Below are 24,579 nucleotides of genomic sequence, written 5' to 3'. Positions count from 1 at the left end.
TTATATGCTGAAATTGAAGGCCGCTGAAGGCTTGTGCTGCATTAAGCACAAGAAATCTGCATCCCCATTCCGAATCATATGTGGTTATTTATTTGACCTGGAGCAAGCCAGATATTCCTCCTTTAGTTTGTAGTTATACAGAATGAAGCTCAAATATCCCTGGCGGATGGACTTTTAACAACTCTGGTGCCTGGGTGAAAGCAAGCTAGATCTGCAGCCTTACATTATAAAAGGTCCTTGTTGTCTGCTCATCTTATCTACTGGAACACAGTTTATAAAAACACCATTTTCTCCTCACTAACCCAGAAACTTCCCAGGTTAAACCCAGCAACATGCATTTTACAAGCGTGAAGAGAGGTGAACTTGCAACTTTGTCAGGCTTTGAAAGTTGCTCTACCGGGTGGGGAAATTGTGGAAGGCACTGCCTGGAGCTCATTGGTGGATCATCTCATTGGTGTGCAGATACCTGTCTCAGGTTCAATCCCTGACCACTCCAGGAAAGGCTGGGAAAGACTCCCTGCCTGAAACTCTGGGCAGCCCTGCCAATCACAGCAGACAGTACTAAGCTAGGTGGACTGCAAAGGGATGACTCAGTAGAATGCAGTTTATTGTGTTCCTATTTAAAGGTAACGGGATCCCTGACCATTAGGTCCAGTCGTGGCCGACTCTGGGGTTGCGGTGCTCATCTTGCTTTATTGGCCGAGGGAGCCAGCGTGCAGCTTCCGGGTCATGTGGCCAGCATGACTAAGCTGCTTCTGGCAAACCAGAGCAGCGCATGGAAATGCCGTTTACCTTCCTGCTGGAGCGGTACCTATTTAACTACTTGCACTTTGACGTGCTTTCAAACTACTAGGTTGGCAAGAGCAGGGACCGAGCAACGGGAGCTCACTCAGTCACGGGGATTCGGACTGCCACCCTTCTGATCGGCAAGTCCTAGGCTCTGTGGTTTAACCCATAGTGCCACCTGCATCCCTTATAATTCAGCCCTTTATTCAGAACCATGAAGACTAGAAACTTGCTAAGACCCCTCAATTTTGGACAGACAGAACATGATTTTTGCAGGAACCTTAATATCACATTTGAGGAAGTTGGGGACACCTGTCAGGCTACTAATCATTCTGAATTCTCACAGGTTGCAGAACACTGAGCGTAGACATAGTCTGTTCCTTTCTGCCACCTACTGACACAACTGTGGCACATCAGCCAGAGCTGCAATGCCTGTTGGGGCATGGGTGTCACAGGAGATTCTCTCACCACAGCTCAGGGAACGTGAGCTTATTAGCCTGGAATGCTGACCTATGCTGTTATTTCCCATCCTGCAAAGAGAAACCGGGAAAGGCGTTTTAATCAGGTCACCTCTGGCAAGGAAGGATCACCTTTGAGAAACCAGTGAGAGTAACTTTGGAACGTATAATTAACTTAAGGCGTTTTATTTGTGATTGTATTTGTGTGGCTGGTTTTTGATGCACAATCAGCTCTGCTCAGCTTACCAGTTATGCATCTTACATCTGAATGAAGTTTAGGCACGAGAAAAGGTGTGGGGATAGCACAACTTTATCCTGATGAAGCGCGCTGAGTTGTGGATAAAAATGGGGACCCCTGAGAGCTGCGAGAGCCCAATTTTAATTCCAAGGAGTGAATCTATGTATGACAGGGGAGTAGGACAACACAACTCCCTCAAACAAAAGTTTGTACGTAGGATAGGAATTCAATGGATCCCTACCCAGGCAATAAAAAACACTGCTCAGAGAGGTTACTTGTTTTTTTGAGGGTGCTGACATTAAGCTCCTTATTTATCCCTTCCTGAAGAAACTGAGGAAAACCATGAATGTTGCGAGGAAGAGCCTACAGCCCAAAGTGTGAACAAGGAGACAGGTAAGGATTCCAGGACATGCTGCAAATACGATTGGTTGATGCCATTCTGGAATCCAGCAAGGCATCAAGGGCCAGCTCTGAAAAGCCTAGTAGGATGAACCAGATCTTTTCAGCCTCCAAGTTACCAGGTGGGAAAAATCTGGCCGAGCGTGGAAGACTGTTCTCCCCACCCTCCGAATTTTACAAATTTTATTTATACTTTTCAAGTTTAAACATTTCACTAGTTTTATACATTCCACTAATTTTACAATCATTTTAACATTTAAAAGCTTGACTTCCTTCCCCCCCTTTCTGCGGTTCCTTAAATTTTTTAATATCCTCTGCATATCCAAATTAACTTAATTTGCTCATTTATTCATCTGCTTTAAATATATACTCTTATAAAACTGCAGGTTATTACAATAATCCTGCCAATGATCTTATCTGTTATCTTATCCTGCCAATGATCTTATCTGTAATTTATCTGTCAATAGTCTTTTATAAAAAGTTTGTTATCTTGATTTCTTGATTCTTCCGGTAAGTTTCATCATTTCTTGCTATCCTGCATGGACAGTTACCTGAGGGTAAGCCCCACTGAACTCAAAAGTGTTGCACTATTATTTTTACGTGTGTGTGTGTGTGTATATCCCTTATAAGCACTTTCACCAGCAGGAAAGAGATAAGGCAGAGAGCAGATGAAAAGATGGCCAGGTACAGTTAATGGCTCACTATCACAGGCTTTCATCCTTTTGTTAAGCAAAACATCAGAGTGGGAAGCAAACTGGATGACCAGTTTTAGCCATTTTTTCACTAGATGGACAAAGGTGAGAAATGGGCAGGAACTGTTCCATTTCAAAGCCCCTCACTTCTCTACTAGGAGGTATTAGTTCAATATTACAGTGGTACCTTGGGTTACATACGCTTCAGGTTATAGACTCCGCTAACCCAGAAATAGTACCTCGGGTTAAGAACTTTGTTTCAGGATGAGAACAGAAATCGTGCTCCGGCGGTGCGGCAGCAGCAGCAGGCCCCATTAGCTAAAGTGGTGCTTCAGGTTAAGAACAGTTTCAGGTTAAGAACGGACCTCCAGAATGAATTAAGTACTTAACCCGAGGTACCATTGTATTTTAAACCCCCAATTCCCAAGTAGTCAGTTTGCTAGCTTCAACAGAACTTATGCAAGGCTCTCAAGATCAGCATACACGTGCTTAAGAACAGGTAGTGTTCGCTTTCCATTTCTGCTTTGCTATTTAGTGTGGGTTTCAGTGGCAAAATTGCCAAGCTCACTTTTCTACAGGCTTTTTGAGAATAGGTATTTCTGTTACTCTTTCGATCAAGGTGTGTATGTATTTATTGTGAGATGTTGCCTCACAAACTGTTTATTTAGCCATCTGAAGCAGCATTTATATACATTCTGTCACTTCTATTTCATATAACAAACCAAGCTTTTTATTCCTTTAGTGTGAAAGCTTAATATTTGGCATAAGGTTAAAGGTAAACACATATTCATAACAAGTGCATGTCCTAACTGACAGGATCCTAAACCTCTTGTCAGTGTGTGTATGAACACACATGAGTGCTTGGACATGCAGGTGGGTTCAGACATCTACTGTATAGGTAAAAAGGCAAAGAACCCCTGGACGGTTAAGTCCAGTCAAAGGCGACTATGGGGTTGCAGCGCTCATCTCACTTTCAGGCCAAGGGGGCTGGCATTTGTCCACAGACAGCTTTCTGGGTCATGTGGCCAGCATGACTAAACCGCTTCTGGCGCAACAGAACACTGTGACGGAAACCAGAGCGCATGGAATACTGTAAGAATACCTAAATGACTCCCACCTGGAAGACAGAGCAAGCCTATTTTCTGCTGCTCCAGAGGAAAGGACCTGAACCAACTGATCCAAATTGCAAGAATCGAGATTCCAACCAACTAAACCTTAGGAGTAACTTTCTGGTGCTAAGAGCCATTTGACGCTCGAGTAGATAAACAGAAGGCAGAGTCGGAAAACAGAAAGAGGAGCACAGGCTTCTGGTCAGCAGGTATAAAATGAGAGTAGGAACTCCAGGTAATACACAATGTTGGAAACAAGACTGGCACATCTCCCCTGCTTGCTAATTTCAACGCTGCCTTGAGAAAGGACAGGGTTTTTTAAAAAACCCTCACACAAACTAATTAGATTAATTATTCCAGTTAAAACTGTGGAACTTGCTCTCGCAGGAGGCATTGATAACCAACTTGGACAGCTTTAAAACAGGACTGGACAAATTCAGGGTGGAGATGGCTGTCAGTGGCTACTAGCCATTGTAGCTATCCTTTGGCCTCCATGGTTGGAGGCAGTGATGCTTCTGAATACCAGTCACTGGAAACTGCAGGAAGGGAGAGGCTGCTCTTGGGCTCGGATCCTGCTTGGGGGATCCCCATAATAAGCATCTAAGTGGCAGCTGGGAGAACAGGATGCTGGACTAGATGGGCCCCTTTGGCCAGATTCAGCAGCAGGGCTCTTTTTATGTTGTTAATTAAATACATAAATGCTTGTTTGCAAACATATCTTTATTTTTTATAAGGAAAACATACATAAGGTTGAAAAAAGGGTGCAAGAGAGAAACAACTTCCAATGCAGAAGCAAAGGCATTTGGCCCAGTCTACCACTGCTCTCTACCCATACTTTGGGACAGTCTGGGCTGTGTCTGGGGAATCTGTGGCCCTCCAGATGTTGATGGACTCTAGCTTGCAGCAACCCCAGCCAGAGTGGCCAGTGGTCAGAAGCACCTGCACGGCCCCAGATGTTTCCCACTCCTGCTGTCCTAGGAAATGCTGTAAGCTATCCCCTTCCCACAATTAACTTTTTCAGATACACGTCCTGCTTCAGAGCTGCTGTTGCTTTAAAACTGAAGATGGGACAGTCAAGACCAGGCTTCCTCAACCTCGGCTCTCCAGATGTTTTTGGCCTACAACTCCCATGATCCCTAGCTAGCAGGACCAATGGTCAGGGATGATGGGAATTGTAGTCTCAAAACATCTGGAGGGCCGAGGTTGAGGAAGCCTGGTCAAGATGTACAGCAAAGGCGAGGCAGAATGGCATGTCTTGTGGGGTTGAAGGAAAGTTATTGCACTCTAGGCGGAAGTTTCCTGGGATAATAACCTCAGGGTTATACGTGGTATGCATCCATTTGCTTTCTTGCAAGCATGCTTTGAATCACAACCTGAGGCCATGCTTAAAACACACAATTAAAGCAATCTCTTGCCCCTCTGAACATTCATGGCTTCCCCCAAAAGAATCCTATAACCTATAGTGTGTTAAGGGTGCTGAGAGCTGTTAGGAGACACCCTCCACACTATTCAGAACTACAATTCCCAGAGCGATTTAACAATAAATCCTTGTTCACAGGGAACGCTTGAGAATTATAGTTCTGGGAGGGGGAACAGAATGGTCTCCTTTTATCTTGCAGCAACCTGAACACACTACAGTTCTCAGGATTTTTTGGGGGAAGTTGCAGCTGTTTGAAGTGGTGTTAAGAATGCTTTGAAATGTATAGACAGGACCTAACACAGGCCACATTCACACCAGACGTTTGAAGTGTTGTGATACCACTTCAAACAGTCATGGATTTACTCAGAGCACCCTGGGAACTTTAGCTTGTTCAGGGTGCTGAGAGTTAGGAGACCCCTCTTCCCTCCCACAGAGCTATAATTTCCAGACCTCCCTGGGAAGAGGGATTGACTGTTAAACCACTCTGCAAATTGTAGCTCTGGGAGGGGAATAGGGAGCCTCCTAGCAACTCTCAGCAGTCTTAACAAACCACAGTTCCTAGGGTTCTTTTGAGAAACCATGGCTCTAAAATGGTACCGTGGTGTTTTAAACACATGCTGTGAATGTGGCTCAGTTGCCTGTAGCCAAGACAGTCTGACAGATTTTGCACCTGGGACCAGCTAGTGAATTTTTCAGGAGTAGGGGGAGGATGGTTTCCCACCAAGCCGCTCCGGCCTCCTTAGCAAGGCTTGTCCTGCCCTCTGCACAAGACCTCCATCTGCCTCCGCTTGTCCTTCGCTCTCATGATGGTCATCTTGAAGAGCCGGAGGTAGAGCTCGACAGCCGAGGGGGTGTCGTCATTACCCGGAATGGGGTAGGTGATCAGGGTTGGGTTGCAGTTCGTGTCTACCACGCCCACCGTGGGGATGTTCATCTTAGCTGCGTCCCGGATGGCCATGTGGGGCTCGAAGACATTGGTGAGGGTGTTGGTGAGGATGATCAGGTCAGGCAGGCGGACACCCAGCCCATACTGGACATCGGCATTGGTCATCAGGCCGCCCTGCCAGTAGCGAGTGTGAGCATATTCGCCGCATTCCTTGGCAGTGGCCTCTATCCGGTGGGAAAACTGACGGTTCCGGCTGATGAAGAGGATTATGCCTTTGCGGTAGGCGACGTGAGCCATGAAGTTGAGGGCAAGCTGGAGGTGTACCATCGTCTGTTCCAGGTTGATGATGTCCTGATCGAGGCGGCACCCAAAAATGTATGGCTCCATGAATCTGCAGGAGACAAGAGGCCAAACGTGAGCAGTGGTGGGGATTGGTTTTTGGTCTTCGTAAAGCCATGGGAGACTTGACACACCTCAAAATCTCTCTCTCTCTCGTGTATGTGTATCTCTCTATCTATCTACTAGAACATAAAGCCCTTCACAACTTGGGACCTGTCAACCTGCAGGGTGTCTTAATGCATGAGAACCAGTGTGGTGTAGTGTTTAGAGTGTAGGACAAGGACCGCCCCCCCCCCCGCACTCGGCCATCAGGTGATCTTGGGCCAGTCACTCGCTCTCAGCCTAACCTACCTCACAGGGTTGTTGTGAGGATGAAATGTGGAGGAGATGCTTGAGCCCATTCATTTCGGTGGTTCTAGAATGAGAAAAACTGCCACAGGCTGCAATCCATTAACTCAGTCTTTTACTGAGAATGATAAGAATCTTATTTAGTGTCTAAGAAAAAGACCATGGCTCAATGCCATGGCATCTGCTTTGCAGGTTCAGTCTCCAATGGCATCTTCAGGTAGGGCAGGGAATGTTCCATATGAAAACCTGGCATGTCACAGCTGCCAGATAGTGTAAACAATACTGAGCTAGATGGGCAACTGGCTTGCCTCGGTTACAAGGTAGTTCTTATATCCCTATTTCATCCAACTTTTTCTCCAGAATGATGAGGACAAGAGTTTTATTTTCTTATTAGGGGAAGGGCCACTTCTCAGCCAAGAATGTCCCCTGGAGAGCTGCTGCCAGTCAGTGTAGGCAGTGTGCAGCGTTGACAGTACTAAGCCAGATGGACCTTTGCTTCTGTTTGATTCAGCCCTTTCTTCAGAGCCATGAGGACTAGAATCTTATTTTATTTTTAGGAGACAAGCCATAGCTATGCATCAAGGGTCTGACATGCTATTAAACCACTGTTTACAAGAAAACTGGTAGAATCACTGACCTGTGGCGGCAACCCTTCTTGTGGCCCAGGTGGACTCTGGCATCAAAGAGGTCCTTTAAGGAGAAGAGCTCTTGCACGTTGAAGAAATCAGGGTTTTTCAGGGGCTCCCCTAGGAGCCTGTCATAATCGACTGAAAGAGGGGAAAATGGCTAATTGGCTCAAACTCAGTTGCCAAATGACATAGCACAGGAGAGGAAATCTTTGGGAATTGCAACAAAACCTTACACAAAAACATCACAGCTCCTCTTGATTTGCCAGCTATTCGCCCCACAACCCTTTAGGGCTACCCTTTCAGTGGCTTTGAAATTCATAGAAATGGCTACTAACCATTATGGCTATGCTGCTTCTGAATCCCAGTTGCTGGAAACCACAGCAGGGGGAGAGGGCTCTTGTGCTTGGGTCCTGCCCACGGGCTTCCTGTTGGGGCATCTGGTTGGCCACAGAGAAGCCGGGCTAGACAGGCCCCCTTGGGCCTGATTCAGCAGGACCAGTTCTCATAGGGTCCTTTCGTCAACACCTCCCCCTCCCCGCCCTTTTCTGAATGGAAGAGAGGATTGAAATGGCCTAGGATCCCTCCCCCGTCCCAATCCAGCCACAACTTGTGACTGGAGTGGCTTTGAATCCCAGGGCCAAATCCAGGGCTCCCATCAGCAGCAATCCCACCCTCCTCTTTCCCCAGCGATGCTCACCAGTGGGAGCTTCTTCTGGACTTGTTGCTGGAAGAGTCGTATAAAGCCTCTGAAGAGTGGGAGGAGTCTTGGTCCAAGCGCCCAAGCTGCAAAGTCTGGGAAGGACTGATCCAGGCAGAGAGTAGAGAGAAACCGGGGTGGGGGTGAGGGTGGGGGGACACCACAATTTTGTAGAAGGTAAGTCACAACAAACTTCTGAAATATACGAGCATGGTAACTAGAAGGTTCAGACAGATAAAAGTACTTCTTGGCACAGCACAGAATTTATGCAGGAATCTCAACTAAAATATACATGACAAATGGTCATCCAACCTCTGCTTAAAAACCTCCAAGGAGAACCCACCACCTCGAGGGAGCCTGTTCCACTGTCGAACAGTTCTTACAGTCATAATGCTCTTCCTGGTGCTTAGCCAGTCTTCTAAACTTGAATCCATTGATTTGGTTCCCAGCCTCTGGAGCAAGAGAAAACAAGCTTGCTCCACCTTCCATGTGACAGCCCTTTAGATAACTGAAGATGGCTATCATATGTCCTCTCGGTCTCCTCTTTTCCAGGCTAAATATACCCAATTCCCTCAACTGTTCACCATAAGGCTTGGTTTCCAGACCCTTCATCATCTTGGTCACCCTCCTCTTCCTAAATGGTATTGCCCAGAACTGGACACAGTACACCAAGTGTGCTCTGACCAAGACAGAATAAGGCAGGACTATTACTTTCTACAGTCGGCACACTATACTTTTGTTGATGCAGCCTAGAGTAGCATTAGTGCTTTTTGCTGCTGCATCACACTGTTGACTCATGTTCAGCTTGTAGTCTTATAAGTCTCCAAGATCCTTTTCGCACATACTACTGGCAAGATAGGTGTCCTCTATCTTATATTTGTCCAGGTCCAGAGGGAGTCTATCTAGATCCCTAGGTTTTGAGGGAAGTTTGGCCACTGCCTGAACAGGATGCTGGACTAGATGGGGCCCCCTTGCCTGATCCAGCAGCCAGGCACTTCTTAAGTCCTCAAGTATGCATTATGGTTTGTAGTCCCGTCTCCAATTTCCTTCCCTACAGAAGAGTATGAGAACCCCCTAACCCCGATTCTGCAGTTCTGGAGCATGTACAACGTGCTTTTTTCCTTTCCGTACACGCGTGCACGCGGGGCTTGGGTTCTGCATCGCGCTTGGAGGCAGGCTGTTTTGCACCTCCTCCTCCTCCTGCGTTGCAGGCGTAAAAACTGCTTTGCGCGGGGCGCCCAGCGGGAGGAACCTTTGCCCGCCGCGTTTGCCCTTCCTTTTTCTTACCTGCCGCTGCTCCTCGGAGGAGCCTGGGCGCCGCCATCATGCCTCTCCTGGCCGCAGGAAGGAAGGAAGGAAGGTCGGAGGGAGGGAGGGAGGGAGGGAGAGAGAGGCCGCCTGTCCCTGCGCGTAGCAGCTCCACCTGCTGTTGCAAAAGCGCAAAGCGGACTCAAACGCAATTCCCTCCCCGCCAATGCAGCTTTACAGAACGAAGTGAATCGTGCGCGGTGAATGCGGATCTCCAAGGCCCCCTTTTTTTTGTCACGCCTGGCTCAGAGACCTAACTTACAAAAACAAGCATTCAAAACAACCCGAAAGGGTCATCAAATAATACATCTTATTGATAGGAACAGGGCAAGCTGCCTTATGCTCAATCAAGACTTTGCTCCACCTTGCTTTGTGTTGACAACTGACAGCTGCTCCCCTGGGTTTCCGGGAGAGAGGTTCTTCCAGGGCTACCTGGAGATGCCATTGGGGACTGAACCTGGGACCTTTTGTACGCAAAGCAGATTATCTACCACCAAACTAGGACTCTTCCCCAAATTTAATACATATATATATTATTAAGCAGATCCAATTCAACCCTGCCCCACTAAAAGACCAGCAGGAACCGGGTATAGAAATTCAAACCACCACCACTAGGAAAGTCTCTGTCAGTCAGTGCTGACAATACTAATCTAGATGGACAAATATCCTGATTGGTTTAATGCAGTTTCCTCTTATTTAATTCAGCCTTTTATTCAGAACCATGAGGGCTAGAATCTTAGTTCATTTTCAGTGGAAAAGCCATACTTCAGTGGTTGAGCATCTGCTTTGCATGCAGAAGGTCTCAGGTTCAATGCTCACTGAAACATTTCCAGGTAGGGTTGGGGAATGCCTTATGTCTGAAGCCCTGAGAAGCTGCTACCACTCAGTGTAGACAGCACAGAGCTATATGGACCCATGCTCCTGTTCTAATGCAGGCTTTTTTTCAGGGCTAGGAGCTCTAGAATCTTACTTTATTTTCAGGGGAAGGGCTATAGCTCAGTGGTTGAGCACCTGCTTTGCATTCAGAAGGTCCCAGGTTCAATCCCCACTGGCATCTCAAGATAGGGCTAAGAACCTCTCATCTGAAACCATGGAGAGCTGCTGCCAGTCAGTGTATGCAATATGGAGCTAGATGAACCAGTGGTTTGACCCACTATCAATCCAGAGGTGGAGGTGGGTGGGACTTGGTGGTCCTGTCCTGTGTATTATGAATTTGATTTACAGCCCATCTTTCTTCCAAGGAGCTCCAGGTGGTGTGCAACAGCCCTGTGAGGTAGATTGGGCTAAGAGTCAGTGACAGGCCCAAGGTCACTGAATGAGCTTCCTGGCTGAGTGGGGATTTGAACCTTGCTCTAACTACCACACAACACTGCCTAGTATTACTGGGTGTCAAATCCATACAGATATTCTTGGAAAGGTGTCCAAATCGGATGCTGGTCCCTTTAAGAGCTGTTCCTGTTTGGTACGGTCTCCTAGCAACCCAGTGGCTTTGTTTCTACACAAGAACCAACCACCATCTTTGAGGTCTGGGTTCTTTCCTTCCACTCCCCCGCCCTCACTGCTGGCTTTCAGAAAGAGAGTTACAACCCCCCCCCCCAACGCCCCTACTCTCTGCAATGTCCCAGGAACAGCATTGCCCAGACACAACAGTCTCCCTTGAGAAAAAGGATGGGGAGGTGGGCCAGAGAACCTCTGATTACTACAGAGTGGAGCCAACCTTGCCTCGCCGATTCAACAACCCTGGATGGTTCCGGGGCTACAGGTGAGAGGGATGGATGGTGGGCACCTGCTTTGCAAACAGATGTGCCCTCCCCTCAAGGAATCACCAGGTTGCGGGGGGGGGGGGGGGAGGAGAGAAGAACCTTGCCTCAAACTCTGGAGAGCAGCTGCCAGTCAGTGCCTGCTTTTTTCTTTTTGTAAATATGATTAAATATCATTTTATCATGTACCGGTATATAAAACAAAGAGAACCGTTATAGCAGATGCAAATGAAAACATGAAAAATGGAACTACAAAGTAGGCACATAACAAATCCAGTTGCACAACTGCTAGTAAAGACTACTTCCACATTTGCCAGGCTTGTCCTGAAAATGATGGTTCTGCTGTTTACGTCATAAAGGAATGCCAAATCATATAAAAGGTGTCCGGAAGTTCTAGTCCCTGTTGGAATCACAAATCATATGTAATTTTCTCCATTTTAGCTCTGTTCCAGAGTGAGTGGCACTGTGTCCAGTGCCAGTTTTGGGGGTCCCCCCCCCACTGAATTGCAATTACTGTCCGAGCTGCCAAGATCATATATATGACCAATTCTTCTGCCAACATTGGTTGTCCTAATAGTATTAGGAAACGTGTGATTACCTACATTCAACTGGAATCCTGTCTTTCAGATTTAAGGAGCCCAACCCACTGTTCAGGACCACCAACATGGACTACGGCGGGAAACCCCCCACGGTGCATGAAATGCCGGTATGAGCAGTTTTGCTGAATTGTTAAGTTGTGCCCCAGACAGGTTCATGGTCGTTGTGTTAATCCAGAGCCCTAGAAATCATGAGGCCAAAGTATACCTTAAGAACCACTTGATCTCTTATGCTCTACCTCAATCACTGAGGTTATGTATTTTATTTATATCCCGCTTTTTTCCTTCAAGGAGCTCAAGGTGGCATACTTGGTTCTGCCTCTGCTCAGTCTCCACAACAACCCTGCAATGTAGGTTTGGGTGATAGGCAGGGCCTGGCACTGCACTGTACATGTCCCCGGTTTCTCCTCCTAAGGTAGGCTGGCTCAAGGTCACACCTAGTGCTTTTCATGACAAGTGGGGATTCAAACCCAGGTCCTACTCCAGCACTCTAACCACTACACCACACTGGTTCATTCAGTCTTTATTAGGGAGGCCCTGCCCTGTGTAACTCCCTGCCAGTGGAGGTTTGGTAGGAATCATTTTTTCCTTTTTTTAGATGTCTCCTTAAAATGGTATTATCCAGAAAGGCCTTTAGAGCATGGCTTTAAAAACCCCCAATCAGTATGTATTGGTGTTTTTAATAATAATAATAATAATAATAATAATAATAATAATAATAATAGTAACAACAACAACAACAACAACAACAACAACAACAACAACAATAATATTTTATTTATACCCCGCCCTCCCCAGCCAAGGCCGGGCTCAGAGCGGCTTTTTACAAGAAGATAAGCAGAAACACCAGCAATTTTGTATTGCTGCATTTGTAATGGAAGTGTGGCCTACAGATATTATAATAATGAATACAATATCACGAGTTGCTCCATGAGAACACTCAAAACGCAGCTGGAACTTTACTTCTAATTGTCCCTAAGAAAGAGGGAAATTGCCCCTTAGAAAAGGACCCGTTCTTTGAGAGAAGTTATCCTCATTATGATAGTCCTCTGGCGTGCCATAATTGTGGGTCAGTAGATCATTAGGGACATGGACAACTGAGTGTGCATGGAGAAGAGGGCTATTGAAGGCTACTAGCCAAAGTGGCTTTGACCAAACTGCAGGAGGCAGTGGAAGACAGAAGTGCCTGGCGTGCTCTGGTCCATGGGGTCACAAAGAGTCGGACACGACTAAATGACTAAACAACAACAGCCAAAGTGGCTATGCTCTGCCTCTATAAGCTAAGAGGCAATAATGCCTCAAAATGCCTGTTGCTGGAAACCACAGGATGGGAGTGTTGCTCATGTGCTCTGGTCCTGCTTGGGAACTTCTGATAGTGGGCATCTGCATGGCCACTGTGATGACAGGATGCTGGACTAGATATGCCTTTGGCCTAATCCAGCAGAGCTCTTTTTTAGGTCCTTAGGTCCTACATGCTAATTCTAGTGCTCGAGTCAGTATGCCTCTGAACACATTGCTGGGAATTGCCAACTGGCAGAAGACTTTTCTACTGCTTACATGCTCCTCTCTATCTAGAAAACTCTTATAGGCTTCAACAACAATTCTGCTTGTGAGTTTCCCATAGTGGGCCTCTGGTAGGACACTGTGAGAACGGGAAACTGGACTGCGTGGGCCCCCTTTGTTCTGATCCAGCAGGGTCTCCTTATGTTCTTATATAGACTGCAGGGTGACTTCCCTGCCTTCTAGGCAGGAGTCAGTGTCCTTAGTGCACAGGTTCCTAAACAAAACTTTCATTTTGTTTGCCTAGAGGGGGTTGCCTGTGGTCTGAGCTACTCAAGTTAACTCACTAGCCTCAGGGTTCCAGATAATCATTCACATCCCACTTTCTTCCCAACAGACCAGCTTCCATGTTTCCCCACATGCCTTCTCAAACCACCTTGTGAAGTTTGGCCCATACCGGAATACCGGGATCAACACCAACACAGAGAAGAGCTATGTGACCGGCGCAGAAAACTTCATCACCTGCTTTGACACACTGAATTTCCACCCCAGTTACAGGACTGGGGGGCCATCCTTTTGCGAGTAGGGGACACCTGGAAGCCATGTTGCTGCCCATTTAAGCTTTCACTCCTTCATCCTAACGAACGGCACCAAGGAATGATTATGGAAACTGACTATATTGAAGCTCCTGAAAAAACAACTTTTTTCCTGTGGCTCCCATCCCTAGTTTCAGTGAACAATTTCTGCTTACATGCTCCTCTCTATCTAGAAAACTCTTATAGGCTTCAACAAGTGGGGTTAAATGGCTTTGGATTGCATCCACGGAAAAGAGCTTGCAGAGGATATCACTGTTGGGTTTAATTAAGGCTACCGTGTAACAATAGTATTGTGTCCATCATTAAAATGTTGGGAATCTGCAGCAATCTGCATGTATTGTCTGCCTTCACACTTGGGGAAGAGCTGTAACTCATTGGTGGAACATGTCAAAGGTCCCGGGTTCAATCCCTGCTGGCATCTCCAGCTAGGGCTGTGAATGCCCTGCCTGAAACCCTGGAAAGACTTTGGAAACTCTGGGAAGACTAGTCATTGTAGGCAATACTGAGCTAGGTGGACCAACAGTCAGAGCTGGAATATGGCCACTTATGTTCCTATTTAATTCAGAACAATGAGGTCCAGAAACTTGGGATAAGTTTACCTGTGAGCTTACTCCATAAATGCTCACACGACCGCGTCAACCTGTGAAACTGGCACTGTTACAGGTGCCACATAATACTCATTCCCCATTTGTAAGAAATCTATCTTTTAGTATGGCAGCACCTACACTCTGGAACACCTTGGCTATCGATACCAGGCAGGTGGCTTTCCAGCAGGCTTTCTTTTGTTCTTCCTCTGCTGTTGGGAGCTAGAATGCCTCTGAATACCAGTTGCTGGGAATCATAAGCGGAGAGAGTTGCTCTCTTGCTCTGGTCTTGCTTGTGGGCTTCTTCCCATTGGGGGTTTTGGTTGGCCACTATAAGAACAGGATGCTGGACTAGATGGGACCCTTCTGGCCTGATCTAGTAGGCTCTATTATTGACTGGGGTACAGAATACAACTGTTCCTTTCCGCTCACACCTTAAGAGGGTGGACAAAGCCCCTTTGGAAACAGCCTGAGTAAGATAAATGACAGAGGACCAAGTGGTGGCTGTGGACCTAAATCTCTCTGAAACATCTGAGACATTAAAAAAGAAAACACTTTTGGTTTCATGGTTCAAACTCTGAACCCTGTTTATTAAACTTTATAAATGTATGAATGTACACCATTTCTTATATACAAAACAAGTTCAAAAGTGCTTCTACAGTCAGACAGAATCAAAACCACAAGCTACAAAGTACTGCAATTTGACTGATGAATACAGATGCACCCTCTCTCCCCGCCCCCCCCCGCCCGAGGGTCCCCATAAACTGATCTGGGGGTTTAAAGAGCAATAGAAGAATGTATAGTAAAGGTTTATAGTGAGAAGAGGCAGATTGCCATGAGGTGTCAATGTAAAATGAGATGTGAAAGCAGCATTTTTTTTTAAAAAAAAAATATACAGACTAGTTGGAGGGGGGGAATGCAAATTCTGAGGTGCAACCACTTTCTGCTATCACGTTTACCTTCTATGGAGGAAGGCAAGAAGTAACTTCAATATACCTGCTCTTGGAAAGAAACACTATACTCTGTGGAAGCATCTAAGACAGCCCTCGCCAACCAGGTGCCTTCCAGAAGTTCTGGACTACAACTCCCATCAACTCCAGGAAGCACAGGCCCTAGGTTGGGGAAGGCTGTTCTAAGAATAAAGTCGAAAGTCTCAGACCAGAGTTATCTTCATTGTCTGTGGTAAGTGGGTGGGGAACTCCTGCACCCTCCAGATATTGTTAGATTCCAACTCCTATCAGCTCCACGCCAGCATGACCAGTGGCTGGGGATGATGGGAGTCTTATTACAGCAACATCTGGAGACCCCACAAGTTTTCCAATCCTGATGTAGTACAATGAACATGAACTACAGTTCTCTGCAGTTAGGGGTGCTCTATAAACTGTTACAAAAAAGACTCACTTAAAGCATTTTTTAAATAACTTAGAACAGTCTTTAAAAAAGGGGGGAGGGGAATCAAGTCCATGTAATAGGTGACAGATTCCTTCAATGGAAAGATATACTGTCTGCATTTGTGCTAAATTCTCTTTCCATTTTGAATACTTTGAAGACCACGACACTCTGGGCTGCTTAATAAAGATTACATTTTCTTTATCTGAAAAGGATAAATCTCTTGGTCGGGGGGGGGGGGGGAGGCATAAGTTTCCCACTGTGGATGAATCTTGAGGTGCTGAGTAGATAAGGGGGTTGGGCTAGATGACCCTTTGGATTCCTTCAAACTCTACAATTATAAGATTGTCCTTGTAACTCAAGGATGATGCAGGGGAGGGTGAGGAAAAGAACAAATCCTCACCCCTTCCAGCATGAAGATTAATCAAGATGTCAGAAAACCTAACTGTAATGCAGGCTTTTACCTTAAAAAAAACCACACACGGATGCTGTAAAAAATAAAGCCCTTACAAACTGAAGTCCTTGCTTTTCACCAGCGTGCATACTCCATTGGGGTTACACCTACAAATTCTGCACAGCTTTCCTCTAAATCTTTCTGGGCTTGCTCCTCTGCTATCCTATCCTGGCCAATCAAGGATTCTCCATCTGTTGCAAGCTATAACAGCTGCTGGGAACTTTACTACACTCCTTCCAACTGGTGTGAAGCTCCTGGGTGTTCCCTTCTTCTACCCCATCAGGGAACTCAGCACGCAGGGACACTGTGCTAACTCTGACCCCTTGCTCATTAGCTGTGCTGCGTACGTGCAAAGGAAGACCATGGCTGGAGTCCCTCCTGCAGCAAGGCTCCAAAGGTTTAATATCTGCTAGGTTGACTGCTTCATAGCATAAATAAGCTTCCTCTGTTGCCCCTTGCCTCTCAGTCAGAAAGGGAGAAGGCCCTCCTGAAGATAAATCTGCCTCTTTAAATCTTGCCTGACACCTGGATCTTAGAACCCCCCCTCTCTGCAGTCTCACCACCTGGCTCTTACCAAGCAAATCTGATACTGGGGCACCTCCCTGCCTCTTGAATGACAGATCTTCACCCTGCCCTTTCCCCACAAGCACAGGGTTTTTTTTATTCTGAGTGCTTTTGAGGCCTGCTATAAACTTGCTGGAAACTTTGAACTCATATGGGCTTTTCCTTTTGAAAGAAGACAATGGCTTAAAGTAATTTTGTGATTTAAAGTTCTCAGATTTGCCCTTCCCAGGTGGAATGTTTATTTGGTCAAGCTTGCTATCATAGCCAACCTTTCTTCGAACCACTGCCTGTTTTGCAGGTAAACCGGATCGTTTTGTCTGCACAGTACCTTGACTGCACAGATCCCACTCAGATGAGACCACCTGCATGTCACAAAGAGAAGCATTTTGCACTGTCTCTTCTTCAGCCTTCAGAGAACTTCTCAACACAACCATGAGTGGACCTGCCTTCTTTGCTTTTTTACTCCATCCCAGCAAGGCATTGCCTCCGTCTCTGAACAGCTGGTGCTTGGCTTTAGATATGGCTGTTTGGGGTTTATCAATTTGCAAGTTCTCAACAATCCCATCGGCTCTGGGTACTTCTGTGGAATCTTTAGCCTTTTCTGCCAAGAACCTCTGGATTTCTTGCTCGATGCTGTCATCACTATCCATGGAACTGCTGTTGTCTGTCAGGGATGTGGCAGCCCAAAAACACTGATTGCTTTTCGCTCCATCCCGAGTTTTGGGCCCAGCCACTGACTTAGTGTGGCATTCCTTTTTAAATTCCAACACACACTGTGTGGCTTTTGGACTTTGGGACTTCATGATGCTTTGGGGCCCTTTCTTTGCATCCTCTTCCCCAAAGTTTATTCCCGGGCTCATGAGGCAACTCTTCAGCAAGGTGGGAGCTTTGGATTTGCAGTCTGTTTCTTTATCCTCCAGAATCTGCATCTCTGTCTCACTAAACCGGACTCTCTTCTTGCATGGGATTCTTTTGTCTTTGGGTTTTTTCTTTAACTTTCGCTTGGACCTCAAGAGGTCCTTGATAGCTGTGTCCAAGTCCTCATCACTGTCCAAAGAACTGCTCTTATCCTCTATGATGTACTTCTGTTGACCCCATGCCATGCTTTTAAAAAGTTCTCTAGCACCAAGCTGTCCTTGTGACAAAGGGTTTCCAAAATCTATTAAACTGGCAATGGTTACAGAATCTTGTTGGCAGCTAGCCACTGCCCCTCCAACTTTGCTGTTTTTCAGTATGCTCAGACCACCTTGGGGCGTATTTGACAGCATCAGTTGTGTGCTTTGGCCTCGCTTGCGTCCTGCCTTGGGTTTCCTTTTTTGACTTGGTGACAGTTTTAATGGTTGCCCAGAGAAGGGAGGAATTTGGGCACTATGTGAGACCCCTTCATTTTTTGCTACCAGGCCTCCTGCTTGTGCTTTGACCGCCAAAAAAGTTCTTATCTCTTGCTCAATGCTGTCATCACTGTTCACGCTGTGACTGTCACTTTCAATTTGAAAAGGCTGCACACTCTGGGAGCAGAATGAAGGATCACTTGTGGTGAATGACCTGCTGTTGCTGCTTCCTGTAGGGAGAGGTAAAATGGTCTTGGAGATGTCCAGGATGGCTTCTGCACACATCAGCTCAGCAGCAGTGTCTGTCCTGCAAGAGGCCTGGAAGGTGAGTGCACACTTGGCAAAGTCATCTTCCAGAGTAGGGCCAACATTGCCTTTCTCTGCTGTCTTGCTGCAAATGGCATCCAACTTATTTAATTCTGCTGCTTTAGAGCAGCTTTGCCTCCCCTTCCTGCTCAAAGCTTTCCTGGGGATCTCTGGCAAGGCACCTTTTACTGAACGGATCATCAACCTGGCGGATATATCTTTTATCCTGATGGCCCCAAACTCTTCCTTTGGAAAAGGAGCGTGGCCTGCTTTGCAGTCTGCTGCCTTCCTGGTTTTCTCCAGCTGGTACAGTTGGATAGCTTCTTCAATGCCATCGTCACTACTTGAATCAGAGATGTCTATGCTTTGAAGGGTTTGCTCTTCCCTGGCTTTCCAAAGTGCCTGCCTTTTCTTGCCTGTTCTGCTTTGCTCCAGGATGCAGGAATGACCAGCCAAAGGTGTTTTCAAGGTTGCTTGGCCTGTTGTACTGAAGTCACCAAGCTCCTCTCCACTGGTTGTTGACTCCTGTTTAGAAGGAGCATTGGCACCTCTGAGTTCCAGGTGGTGCCTTAAGAAGAGTGCCTTGCCCCGCTCTCGTTTCAGATACCTTTGCCGACTTTCTCTCCGGTTCCTAACTGCCAACTTCTCTTGGGTCTCTTTCTGGTGAAGTTTCCTACTCCCCAGTGTTATATCCTTTTTCCTTGATTGCTGTTTCTTCTCATTTAAGAATTGCTCTATCTCAGCTTTGATGCTCTGTTCAAAAGAGTCGTTGCTGCTCACACTGCACGGGGAGGGAGCGATGTCTCCCTCAAAGTAGTTGGGGGAACAGGGGCACTGAACCTCATTCAACTTCACATCTGTAGGGAACAAACTACAATCTGTATTGTCTACACTGTGCAAACTCTTGGCCTCGCTTGGCAGTGGTGAAATGCACTGGCCTTTGTTTTTTAGATACTCTTGGATGGCCTCTTCTATTTCTCGGTCAACGGAATCATCACTGTCAGAATTCAGAGAGAGAGGGCCAAATTCTGAGCTCTCTTCCACCTCCATGCCATCAGAGTCGGCAGGACAGTGACTCTGGGTGTATTCAATGTGTTTCTGCAGCGTCCTGCCGCTGGCCCTTAGCTTGGGGCTCCTGACCTTGGTTCCCTTCTGCTTTTTCTGTATAAGGCAGCCATATTCACTGCAGCTGGCATCCAAGGATGCCTCTTCGCTCTGGAGGTTGTTAATGATCATCTGGACTTTGGCACTGACAGCTGTCCTAGCAATATCATCTTCGGATTCTGAGAAGCAGATGGGGTACCTGCAGTTCCTCGATGGGACAAAGGGCTCCCATGTCCTCTGGAGGGCCACCAAAGGGGGGGTGTCCATGAGAAACATCCTAATTGGTAGCAAGGAGGCCCACTCAGGTATTGGTTCTCAGGCAAGTTGTTACACCATCCTAACACAAAAAGAAAGAAAAGATGCATATTATCACAATGCCAGTTATGCAGAAAGCCAATGCGCTGAAGTTTCCCAATCAAATTCTACATACGACATGTTCTATATTAACTAATACCCTTTCAATAGCAGATGAAGGGCTGGTAAGTCCTATCTGGAGATGCCACTGAGGATTGAACCTGGAACCTCCTGCATGCAAAGCCAATGCACTACCACTGACAAAGTCACAATCAGAATTTCTAAACTTGTACCTGTACATGTAAATTAGGATATGCAAATTTAGGGAAGGGCCACAGCTCAGTAGTAGAGCACATGCTTTGCTTAGCTCCAGGTTCAATCCCCTATGGCAGTGGTGTCCAAGCTTTTTTCAAAGAGGGCCAGATTTGATGAAGCGAAGGGCTGTGAGGGCCAACCAAAGTTGTTGACTTTTTAAAGGATTGAAGTTATTGGGCTTTTAAAAATTATTTTACCTCAAAGTTGTTGAGCTTTTTTTTAGGATTGAAGTCTGAGGTTTTTTTTTAGGATTTTACCCCAGGAAATAAACTGCCACAGAGGCCAGATTAAACCAACCGGTGGGCCGGATTAGGCCCCCAAAATGGACTTTAAACATGCCTGCCCTATGGCATCTCCAGGTAGGGCTGGGAAAGACCGTCTGGATTCTGCCAATGAGTGTGGCCAATACAGAGCTAGATGGACCAGTTGCTCTGGATCTGTAGAAGGTAGCTTCCTGTGCACCTGCCTTGCATGCTGAGTCCCATGCTGAGTCCCAACCCCTGGCATCCTCAGGCAGGGCCGAACCCTGGAGATCCGCTGCTGCTGCCAGTCAGTGCAGACAGTACTGAGCTGGACGGAACCCAGTTGCCTAACTCAGCACAAGGCGGTTTTCAATGAAATCCTGTGTCCTCAAATACACGCTAAATATCCGCTTTAAAGAAAGAGCCTCTGCAGGTGGACCCTCGCCCTGAAGGGTACGGAGCATGAGGTATTTTGACGAACGTATTCGCCACACCTCGCTTCGTTTTCGTTTTTTTGTAAGTCGCTTCGAGTTGCCATAGCAAAAAAAGCGGCAAATAAACTTAATACATTATTATTATTAGTGGGGGAAACGCTCCCTCTCCCCCGCCCCCGTCGTTGGGCTCCCTTCCCGCGCCAAACCAGCACTCTAAAACCGCAACAGCCATTGCCTGTCTCGCTCGCCCCGCTCCCGTCCCCTGCCAGGCCCTCCCCCCCCAAGGCCTCGTTGCCAAGGCAAACTCCCGGGCCTACCGCCACCGCTAGCAGCCTCCTGCGCAGTGCCAACCGGACCCGGGCCCAGCCGCCTCCATTTCCCGCCCTCCGCTGCTCCTTCCTCAGCCTCACATGCTCGGAGGGAACACAGCTCCTCCACCTTCTCCGCCGTAGGCACCGGGAGGGACGGTCGGGACCGCCTCCCAGACTTATCCCGGGGTCCCTTCCGCCGCCTTTCCACCTTCTTTTTCTTCTGCTGCTGCTGCTGCCGCCGCCTCCGCTGGTTCAAACCGGCCCGGCTGTTCCCTCCGCCCGCCCGCCTTCCTCCCTCCGCCCGCGAGAAGAGAAGGAGCGGGGAGGCGGCGGCGAAGACGGCGAGACCCGGGCTGTGCCTGTGGCGGGGAGAGGGCGGCAAGTAGAAGAAAGGGTTAATGAAGGCAACCCCCTCCCAACACAGGGAGATATTTGGGGTGGGGCCTTCTCCCCCCCTCTGCTTTCTGTCTCCCTGTGCCTCAGTTACCCCCAGATGCCTTCTCAACCTTTCCTTCCTTTTTCAAAACCATTCTTCACTTTTTCCCACTCTGCTTCAGTTTTACCTCAAACTCCTCTTCCTAACGTTTATTTTCTCTTTCTCCACTTTTTTACTATTTCCACTCCTGACTTTCTCTCTGCCTTAGTCAACCACAAAATGCTCCCTCTTCCTTTGCTTTCCTTCCTAAATTCCTTCTTTCCTTCCTTTTTTTCCTAAACCTTTGCTTTAGTATTCCATTCTGCCTCAGTTTCTCCTCAGAATGCATCTTCTTCCTTTTCTTTATTTCCTAACATTTATTTCCTTCCTTACTGCAAAATAGTTTCCTTTTCTTTCCTTCCTAAACTTATTCACCCCCTTTCTTCCTGTATTTCTTCTGCACTGCCTTAGTTTCTTTCAGGCTGCTTCCTTTCTTCTCCTTTTCTAACATTTCCTTCTTCCCTTCCAAAATCTATTCATTTATTGTTTCCTCATACCTGCCTCCCACCATAGTTTCCTGTTCTTCCTTTTCTTTCCCTAATGTGCATTTATTTACTAATTTATTTATTTCATTTCAGCTCATTTTCTCTCAAAAACTCTTTCTGTTTGTGCAAATTTACTAAATTAAAAATTTATGGGGATCTGCCCCCCCCCCCCCAATTTCATAACAATATTTTTTCTTTGGGTGACACTCAAAGACCACCAAGGAAATTGTGCTAAAGAGAATATGCCAAGGGCAAGATAGCTTGGACCACTCTCTGATTCATGCCCCCAGCCCCAGCTGAGTCACATCAGAGGGCTAACTTTGGAACAGGCTATCTGAAAACAGTTGAATATATTCACTGTTTGTCATTTCTAATAATAATAATAATAATAATAATAATAACAATAACAACAACAATAACAATAATGCTATTGCTAGTATATGGTAGAATTTAGCATTTGGAGTATTGGGAAGGTGCCAGGCACAGTGTAAAAATATAGGCTGAGTCAGTTTTTCTGTTCAGAAGATTGGCTGACAGAGGTGCCATCAAAGAACAAAGACAGGTGATGGCAGGGTCATTACCCTGACAATAGGTGAGAGACAAAAAATGTCAGAAAAAAGGGGGTTGGAATTCATCCCCAAGCTATATGTTAGGAAAAGACAATAGCAAAGCTGGGAGAGGACGTTGCCAGGGTTACAGGGGCATGATGTCGCCATAGGAAAAAAGATGCCCTTTTTACACGAGGCTTGAGTACTGTTAGAATAATGGTTTTTGGGAAGAAGAAGGGAGGGGCAGAACTCCATGTGCGCTGGCTGGTAGATGCTGCACCAAAAGACTGGGGAACATGGCTGGCTTTGCTCTGGGCCGAAGCTCACTGAATTTAGGAGGAAAGCAACAAGAGACATTACTGGGATGTAATGTTCTGCACCCCCTCCACCTAAACTCAGGTGTAAATATGTGTGGATAAACCTTATTTCTTAAAAACACTACAGTACAGAAATACTACAGGATTTCTTAACAACACTACAGTGTCCAAAGGAACACAAACCCTGGTTAAGTGCCAAGAGCCCTCGAATTTTGCTACTGCTTGGCAGAGATTGAGGTGGCCTGTAGCAATATGCTAGCTGTCTCAGCATCAGTTTCTGGTAGCCATCAACTTCACGATGCACAGAAAAACTCAATTGCTACAGCTATAGAACTACATCACCTAGCTGGATTGTTGACCCTCAAATTGAAACACAATATGAGGAACCAGTGCCTCCATCTCAAATTGCTTTCCCGGAGTTATAATTGCTCGTGGGAGGAATTGTTTCCTGTCTATTCAGAAGCCGCCAGTTGTTTTTCCCTCCTAATGTGAGGTCACTTCTCCACACACAAAAACACATAAAGGAGCAGAGATCTCGTGATATAAATTAACTTCAGAATTAAAGGTGCTGGCTTCAACTTTGTCGTCTCTCCACCCGCCCCCCACCCGACACTAAGAACATAAGAAGAGCTTGTTGAATCGGACCAAAAGTGGTCCATCTAGTTCAGCATCTTGTTCTCACAGTGGCTAAGCAGATTCTCATTATAGGAAGTCCTCAAGCAGGTTCTGAGCAAAACAGCAACGTTTGCCTCCTCCAGTTTCCAGCAACTGGTACTCAAAAGCATTACTGCCTCCAACTATGGAGGCAGAGCATAGTCATTGTAGCTAGTAGCCAATAATAGCCACCTCCACGAATTTGTCCAATCCTCTATAGCCTCCTCCACAAATTTGTCCAATCCTCTATAGCTTTGTTGGTTATAATTTACTTTCCAGGTTAAATTCAATAAGTGGCACCCCTTGCAACAAAGGTGCAAATGTGTTGCTCTCCGGATGTCATGGACCACAGCTCCTATCAGTCCCAGGCAGCAAGCGATGAACTTGTAGTCCACAGTATCTTTGGGGAGCAACATGCTGGTTACCCCTTCTATATACAATTTGGGATATTTGAGAGGGAGTATTATTGAATCTGTATGCACAGTGTAGTTTAAGACCAGAAGATCACGTCTTCAGGTGATGCCTCCTTGGCACATATCAGGTGGAGGGCACTGTGTATGTGAGGTGTGTGTGTGTGGGGGGGTGTCCCTCATCCAGAAGAGAAATATCAGAAACTGGGGAAATGGTCGTAGCTCAGAGGCAGAGCAGATGCTTTGAATGCAGAAGGTCCCTGGTTCAAACCCCAGTAGCATTTCCAGGTGGGACTGGGAGAAATCTTGGAAATATGCTGCCAGTCAGTATAGACAATACAGATTTATTTATTTATTTATTTTAAAATTAATAAAACGCCTGATCGTAAAACATCTAAAAGCTGTTTAGAACATCTGAGTTAGATAGACCAGTGGTCTGATTTGGTAGAACACAGCTTCATATGTACCTAAGGGATTTCAACTCTTTTAAGCCCTATAATTTAAGGGATCCTGAAAAACAACAACATTTATTTCACCAGGGCTTCATACTTTAGAGCCTGGACTCAGAAGCTGTTAAGTAGATTTTGCTTCCAATGTTTAT

The 24,579-nt window shown here is 46.5% G+C and overlaps 3 protein-coding genes and 1 non-coding gene across 6 annotated transcripts; 1 reads left to right on the top strand and 3 right to left on the bottom strand.

Annotated features, from left to right (window-relative positions):
- Positions 1-1,097: 1,097 nt before the first annotated feature.
- Positions 1,098-1,231, bottom strand: LOC114589621 (small nucleolar RNA SNORA17). Its single transcript, XR_003704720.2, has one exon. It is a non-coding gene; the product is annotated as a small nucleolar RNA SNORA17 (small nucleolar RNA).
- A 3,153-nt stretch (positions 1,232-4,384) lies between these two features.
- On the bottom strand, positions 4,385-9,398 carry MRPS2 (mitochondrial ribosomal protein S2). The gene is made up of 4 exons (XM_028714727.2): positions 9,289-9,398; positions 8,002-8,106; positions 7,313-7,442; positions 4,385-6,379 (listed from the first exon to the last, which is right to left on the bottom strand). The coding sequence occupies exons 1-4, from the start codon at positions 9,326-9,328 to the stop codon at positions 5,842-5,844; spliced, it is 813 nt and encodes a 270-aa protein (XP_028570560.1). The 5' UTR covers positions 9,329-9,398; the 3' UTR covers positions 4,385-5,841.
- Positions 9,399-10,803: 1,405 nt separating this feature from the next.
- On the top strand, positions 10,804-14,084 carry PIERCE1 (piercer of microtubule wall 1). The gene is made up of 3 exons (XM_028714728.2): positions 10,804-11,071; positions 11,697-11,775; positions 13,563-14,084. Exons 1-3 carry the CDS (start codon positions 10,926-10,928, stop codon positions 13,749-13,751), a joined length of 414 nt encoding a protein of 137 aa, XP_028570561.1. The 5' UTR covers positions 10,804-10,925; the 3' UTR covers positions 13,752-14,084.
- Positions 14,085-14,900: 816 nt separating this feature from the next.
- On the bottom strand, positions 14,901-21,526 carry PPP1R26 (protein phosphatase 1 regulatory subunit 26). Of its 3 annotated transcripts, none has more exons than XM_028714723.2 (2): positions 21,096-21,526; positions 14,901-19,830 (listed from the first exon to the last, which is right to left on the bottom strand). In XM_028714723.2, exon 2 carries the CDS (start codon positions 19,767-19,769, stop codon positions 16,365-16,367), a length of 3,405 nt encoding a protein of 1,134 aa, XP_028570556.2. In that variant the 5' UTR covers positions 19,770-19,830; positions 21,096-21,526; the 3' UTR covers positions 14,901-16,364. The 3 variants fall into 3 exon arrangements, with proteins under 3 accessions (XP_028570556.2, XP_028570557.2, XP_028570555.2); XM_028714724.2 differs by having other exon boundaries at positions 21,217-21,526; XM_028714722.2 differs by having other exon boundaries at positions 21,189-21,520.
- Positions 21,527-24,579: the final 3,053 nt, after the last annotated feature.

The sequence above is a fragment of the Podarcis muralis genome, chromosome Z (assembly GCF_964188315.1).
Source record: "Podarcis muralis chromosome Z, rPodMur119.hap1.1, whole genome shotgun sequence".
In the NCBI taxonomy this organism is placed as follows: domain Eukaryota; kingdom Metazoa; phylum Chordata; class Lepidosauria; order Squamata; family Lacertidae; genus Podarcis; species Podarcis muralis.
This window is presented reverse-complemented; position numbering and strand designations above follow the sequence as displayed.